The sequence below is a fragment of the Nicotiana tabacum genome, chromosome 22 (assembly GCF_000715075.1).
Source record: "Nicotiana tabacum cultivar K326 chromosome 22, ASM71507v2, whole genome shotgun sequence".
Classification (NCBI taxonomy): domain Eukaryota; kingdom Viridiplantae; phylum Streptophyta; class Magnoliopsida; order Solanales; family Solanaceae; genus Nicotiana; species Nicotiana tabacum.
The window spans coordinates 43,281,581-43,288,938 of NC_134101.1; the positions used below are offsets into that span (position 1 = coordinate 43,281,581).

The 7,358-nt window shown below is 31.6% G+C and overlaps 1 protein-coding gene across 1 annotated transcript; it reads right to left on the reverse strand.

The window, feature by feature from the left end:
- Positions 1 to 2,119: 2,119 nt before the first annotated feature.
- LOC107801673 (uncharacterized) lies at positions 2,120 to 5,161 on the reverse strand. Its single transcript, XM_016625036.2, has 2 exons — positions 4,286 to 5,161; positions 2,120 to 2,542 (listed from the first exon to the last, which is right to left on the reverse strand). Exons 1-2 carry the CDS (start codon positions 5,035 to 5,037, stop codon positions 2,473 to 2,475), a joined length of 822 nt encoding a protein of 273 aa, XP_016480522.1. The 5' UTR covers positions 5,038 to 5,161; the 3' UTR covers positions 2,120 to 2,472.
- Positions 5,162 to 7,358: the final 2,197 nt, after the last annotated feature.

The following is a 7,358-nucleotide window of genomic DNA, read 5'->3' on the forward strand; positions in this document are numbered from 1 at the left end:
GCCTGTTTGGTCTAAGCCGGAGGCCAAAAGTACTTTTATTCCCCAAAATAATTACTTTTTAAAAAATTTGAGTTCTTTGGCCAATACAGAGAAAACTTTTGGCCAGCAGAAGAAGCAGAAAATTCTAGCTTCTTCCAAGATGCAGAAGCAGAAGTAGAAAATTAATTTATTCATGACAAAACTATCCTCACCATAAATTTATATTTTTCAAATTATCCCTTACTAATTTAAGTTTTTTCTTTTTATTTTTGTTTCTAGTTTTTACCATTCTATTAAAATTAACGATATTATATATATGAATCATATTGTAACTTTCCAAATTCTTTATTGACTTTTATTATTTTTGATTTTTTTTTCTTTGTGTAATGTCTTGTAACTTTTCAAATTATCCTCTTCTTTTTTCACACTAAAGCAAATTATCTACATCCTTCTTTAAATTATTTTAAACATACTTAACTATTTATTTTGTGATTTATTTTATATATTTAAAATTATTTCTATTTTATGCTCAATGCCATCTTTCAATTTTGACACTCAGAATTATCAAGTTACAACTACCATGGCTATACATAATTTCATCCGACGACATTCTTCTACCGATAAAAAATTCAACTATTATGTTAATGAAGACATTATTGCAGAGATTGATGAAGGAGATGAGCCTTCTGATATTCCTTTCGTAATGCGAGGCAAGTCTTCTACTAATATAGAGGCGTTGTGTGATAGAAGTAGAGGTGAAATTGTTGAGAAATATTATCATGTATGAGTGACTTTACTTATTATTTCATGATAGATTATCAATATATAGTAATTTGCGGATAGACTTCTAATTTATACTGAATGATGTATTTTAGTTATTCAAATCATCATATAATAAATAAGTAATTATACTAGATAATATCATATGCTTTGGTATAACTATATATGTAAAATTGATTTAAATTTGTAATATGTTTGTTTATTTTATATTTTATATTTTAATTAAATAAAATAAAATAATACAATAAATATTTAAGTTTATTTTTCTATTTAAAAGTATTATAAGACTTTGGTACTATCCTTTTTGGTAATTTGGCGCTCAAAAGTACTTTTTAAAAAGATTGGCCAAACACAATTTGTTTACCAAATGTTACAAAAAATACTTCTTAAATGAATTGGCCAAACACAAATAGTTTTTTTTCAAAAGTACTTCTACAACAAAATACTTCTGGAAAAAAAAATACTTTCCAAAATAAACAGATTTTGACAGCTTGGTCAAACGGGCTCTTAGTGATAGTAAAAACAGAGGTATTGAATTGAATTTAAGTATGTTGAAAAAGAGGTCATAATCCAACGTACTCATATTAATATAGGTAAAAAACGGGTCATGAAAAAATCGTGTTAATATCCATATTATATACTAGAACCAAAAAGGGGAAAAAAAGCATTAGGATAGATGTAGACAATAACTAATTCTAATCAATTATGACCCGTCATTTAAATAGTCAAAAGTGGAATCGGGATTCAAGTAAAAAATTAAATGCTACTAGTATATATCATCAATGTACAGATTGAGGAATAGATCAAATTAATGGAAGGGCAAGTTACAGATACTTTGTTTAATAAGTTACATACAAATTAATTCTTAATTTGACACGCATTTCAAATGATAGATTTAATAAAAGGGCAAGTTAAGTGATCCTCTGCGAAGGAGTGAAGGACAGACTTATCATTTAGAGTTGCGACACAAAAAACAAATTATATTCATCTAAACCTAAAGAAAATTGACATTGGAGTCCAGTCGAATGATTTATGAACAATGAATTTGTACTCTAAGCATGACTAGCCAACTACCACAAAATAGAGTACATGATGATTATGGTTACGTAACTCAATAAAGAGTTTGAAAAAAAAAAGTAGTTTGTTGAGTTAGAACAAATTGACCTAAAACTACTATAATTTGTCTGACCTTTTAATTTTGTTAAACAATTTGGTATTCCATATATGATATCTACATCATGACTCAACTTGCTCGGTTTTAATATTACACGATTCTTATAGTAAATTTATTTTAGTGTATTGCAATATTGACATCTCAAATTTCAATGTTGCTCTAACAAATAAATATTAAGAAAGCAAATGAAAGAGCAATTTTAGGGGAATAACTTTCCAAGAATATAGCTCAAAGATCTCCTTAGAGCTATATAAAAAAGCAGTGGATGCACAGGGTATCCTGTATTCACACATGGTTCGGAGAAGGGCCGTACTCCAAATGTGTGATGTAGATAATTTACCCTAATACAAGCACTAGTAGTTGCTTTCACGGCTCGAACCTGTGACTTATAGGTTACACGAAAACAAGTTTACCGTGCTTAAAACTATATATTGTTATATATAGTGATCTACCACAAAACTATACATCACATTATTATAAGGTTCTACAAAGACTTAAACGTATTATGTGTAGGTGGCATCACCAATCACTTCTTATTCTCATCCTGCCGATATGCTTTTACTGAAGCATAACCTTGACCAACAACTGCTTAAAAATCCTTTCCTTTTCCTGCATTATATACAAAAACAAACATGTCTTATTTTAAGTGGGTGGGTGGACGGACAGGTGTTTCTTTACTGTCACAATAATAATAAATGCTAAAACAAACATAATCTGATCAGTGATCCAGTATCTTAATTCTTAACAACTACTACTTCTCTTTTAATGCAATCTACATACTTTGCAAAGCTTCTAACAATGATCAAATGAAATATGATCATGTTTTAAATAAAGTAAAATCGACTAACGCTTTCCATTAGAGACAAACACACAAAACTGGTTTTCTTGGATCTAAACGGTTCCATTCCTTGTTCTGTTTCTGTTCTGTTCTGCATGGAAGCAGGATTTCCCAGGAGCGGCTCAACAAGATTGGAGACCTAAAGCAAAAATGTAATAGGAAGCCTTTTTTGAAACAATGTATATGTATATATATATATTTGAAGTATATTTTTTCTAGCTTTTTGAGATGTAAAGTTATTAATAATTTCTTTATAGCCCATTTAATCTCTCCTAAGATATTTTTTGATCATAGAAAATAAAACCATGTTCAAGAAGTTGAAAATATGATATTGAAAATAAAAGAGACCCTAGAAGTTTATTACACATTTTCTAGTGACAAATGTGAAAAGGAGAAGAATAATGTAGGTATTTCATTAATAATGTCAATAGTAAAATGTAAATAACCCAAAATCTTATATTTAGGTAGGAGTTTAGGGGGAGTGATTCTCTTCTCTAATTTTTGCGCAAATGGTTATATTAATAACAAACTAAAAGTTATTTTTACTTTTTTTATAAAATATTTTCCTTTTCTACTTTGAAATAATCAATATATTTTTTAAAAAGTTTACTCATAAATCTATTATTGGTAAAAGTTGGACTCTACTTCCAAGGATTATGCCGGGATGGATATGATCTAACCTACCTTAATTAGATATTTCAGGTTCGAGCCCTATGAATGATATCTTATTAGCGTGCGCTTTCACTTTAATTAAGCCTTATGCAGAGTGAATTCAAATTATTCGTGGTCGTGAAAAACCAAATACGGATAGAAAATAAAAATAAAACCAAATTTTAGGGCCTCTGAAATTTTGAGGCCCAAAGCTATTGCTTGAGCCTGTGGCCCCCCTGCCCATAATCATCCAAGTAGTGACCAGAGAATAAGTTCAAGAGAATGTCAAGTGTATTGAATATAATCTACTTTAAACTTTCTCTTTGATCTTTAAACTCGGATAAACCTATGGCAGGAACACTCCTAAGATTAGGGGACCAGGGGCGGAGGTAGCATGTAAGTACCGGTTTGACCGAACCCATTAGTTTTTGGCTCGGTTTCTGTATATATATTGAAAATTTTACTCCTAAAGATGTACAAATATCAAAATTTCGAACCAGTAACTCTAATAGTCAATGGGTTTAGACTTTAGTGGCATTTTGAGCCCATAAACTTCCAAATCCTCGGTCCGCCTTTATACATCCCAAGTCATTTTAGCAAATTCATCGTCTGTGATAGAACTAGTATTAAAATTTTCAAGCAGCGGCAGATTCAAACTTTAGATATTATGGATTATAAGTTGAGAGAACGAGTTTTGAAGTATATATTTAATTCTATCTATACTTATTTTCACAAATATATACAAAAATTGACCTTAGCATTGAGTTCTACTGAACCTGCGAACCCATGTTTGGATCCCCTTAGTAATATCAAGAAATATCCAGTTTGTTTGAGTAGAAAAATTAAGTAATGAAGATATATACCTGTTGCTGCTGTTGTTTCTGCTGTTAGTGCTGCTGCTAGAACTGCTGCCACTGCTTCTATTTCTGCTGCTGTTTGTCCTGCTACTACCACTCTCACTTGAACTAGAAAATCTCTTCTTCCACCAGTCTTTTTCCAAACTTTTTGAAGAGTTTTCAGACTCTTCAGGTTTAGGAGAAACTTTATTAGTTGTATTTGCTGAATTCTTCTTTTTCCTCTTTGATCTCAAAGGAACAGGAGAAACCATCTTGAGAAATAGCCCTCCATTGTCAATACTATTACTTCTCATCATCTTGGCTTTCTTAATTTGATCATTCTTCCTTATCTTGACCCTATGCTGCACAACTTGGTTTTTCTCCTTATTGATTAAGCAATTTACTTGAGTGGCTGTAGTGGGCTGCTCAACAAGATCCTTTAAAGAAAGCTCATAACAAGATTCAGGCATGTTCTTAACCATTTCCATTAGTTCCCATTGGCCTCTAGCTATGGCTTGAGCTCTAGAACTCGGCGAAAGTGACCGATAATTTATACTATGTTTAACTGGACTTATTGGAGGACTATTTTGCCATAAGGGTGGTGAAGAAGCACCAGATTCAACACCACCATCTTCATGTTCTTCCATTTCTTGAACTTTGAATTGAATCCCTTCTCCGCCATCATTTTTAGTCCAATTCCCATGCTTTTTTGATACTTGGAAACCAAAATTTAGAGGCTCCCAACTGTCATTGAGTGTTTGTTTTCTTGGATCAAACATGACTATTAGAAGGAGGAAATGAAGTGGAGAGAAAGAATGAAGATAGGAAGAAGTGGAAAAATCATGAAAGTGTATGTATGAAGGAGAGGAAGGTATGTGTCATTGATGTGTGTTTGGTCCATTTGTCACTTTCCTTTTAATAACAACAAAGCTTGGTGTGTGTCTCAATCTTTTGTTTGTAATGTTAGGTCCTTACTTTAACAAAGAAAAAATGGATTTAAAAAATTGAGGAGAGAGAAAGAGGTTGAAAATTAGTACCCTCAATGTAAAGTTGTCCAAATAAAGTAAAGTATGAGCTCGAAAGCAAATCAACAATAATATGAACCACATATTGCTCGAAATATATGATATTCTCTTACAGCGAAAATATCATGCTAGAAAAATTAAGCTTTGTTAGTGTTGTACATTGTGCAGGAGTAAATGTACTGCTGCATTTGATTGAGAGGGGATGAGAATGTAATGGCTTTCAAGATGGTTGGGTGTAGGGCCTCCTTACCTCCTGAATTTCCTCGTTTTTGTCTTGCATTGTGGAATTAATTATGGCTTTAGTCTCCTTTTTTTCTATGGCATTTAAAGAATCTCTTGTCTCTTGTCGTAGTGGTCTCACAACGTATCTTTCTAATGGAGAAATCATTGCTTAATATGTCAAAATATAATTAGTTTAAAGTAATACGCCTCTTCTTTGCTTAATGGATTAAGCTATCTCTAAAAAAAAAATATTGAGAAAGCTAACCTCGTTCCTTAAAATTTTAATAGCCCATATTTTTCTCCATGAATTCGAAATGTCTCTTCGGCCCAAACATAATGCATGTAATAGCCCATAAATAATTCATAATATACTGATCCACCCACGCCTTTTAACTCACGTTTTTTCCTATTGCACTCGATTCTCTCGAAACATTGGTTTCTTCTTAAATACAGCTTTTCCATTTTTACTCTTGCTCTCCATGTAAGTCAAAATTTTAGGAGGTTTTCGGATTTTTATTCATATTCAAGTCTATAATAGAGGAAAAGAAGTCTTTGAAGAAAAATATAAAGTTGAGGGCATCTCCAAATTCTATGAAATTAGTTGATAAATTAGTGAAATATAATCTTAGTTTCAGTAGGAATGCAAAATACCCCTATTGAAGGAATGCAAAGCACCCTTGTTGATAGAAGGACTCGTTCACATAGCGGGACTCCCAGCGATAAAGTAACGAGGTCACAAACTGCTTAGCGTGTAATTGTTAAAAAAGGCACAAGTTCAAAAAGAAAGATTAAAATGATGGGAAAGGATGTTGGGAGGGATAAGGGTAAAGGTTCTAAAAGAAAGGCTAAAAGGGATGGGGACGATATTCCATCAAAAAAGAGAAAAGTTCACGTTGATAAAAAATGTTTTATCTCATCTGATTTGAAGGTATTTTCTAATGATATAACTCTGACTTGTGTGCGCTTAATTTATTTTAGTATGCAGAAAATTTATCCAATATAGCAGTTATGTTCCAGATTTGTATATAAAATGTATCATTCTTTTTTCATTTTGTATATAATTTGTATCATTTTTCATTTTGTATATAATTTGTATCAAGTCAATAAGTAATGTGCAATTTGTATATAAAATGTATCATCTATCCACATGGTATATAAGTAATGTTTAAAGTGTATATTTGTGGTTGTTATGAAGCTTATATATATTTATATTTTTGTATTGTCTGCAGCTTTGGGATTACTATGTTCCTTTGGGTGATCATTATAGTACTCGTATCAATGTGCATACAAATTGCAGTATAGTGAAACATTTGAAAGATACTTTGGATGATCAACAGATTGAGATGTTTAGAAGAACATGTTTTGGTTATTTTGTGAACTTGCCCGAATTTTTTTATACAGAACCAACTTATCCATTCACTATTGCTTAGGGAAGTGGTGTCACCTAAAGATGAATTATGGATTAAAGTGAATAGCACAAAGTTGCGCTTTGGACTTGCAGAGTTTTGTATTATCACAGGTTAAAAGTGTAATGGTGATCCCAATAAGGATTATGAATATGTATAGTCGAGTTGGTTGATGGGATTATACTTTCCAAGCATGTCGAAAGTGTCTAAGAAATTATTAACTGACTGTTTCTTAAAAAAGATGTGAAAATCTGATGAGGGCGTATTAAAGATTGCAGTATTGTATTTCTTTCGCAGTTTCCTATTTTCTATTACGAATGATGATTTCATAACAAAGAATGATTTTCGGTTGGTTAAATCTGGTGATTTTGAGACTTTCCCTTGGGAATAAGTGCTTTGCAATGCTACGTTGGAGTCAATGAAAGATAAGATTCATAGTAGGAGAGA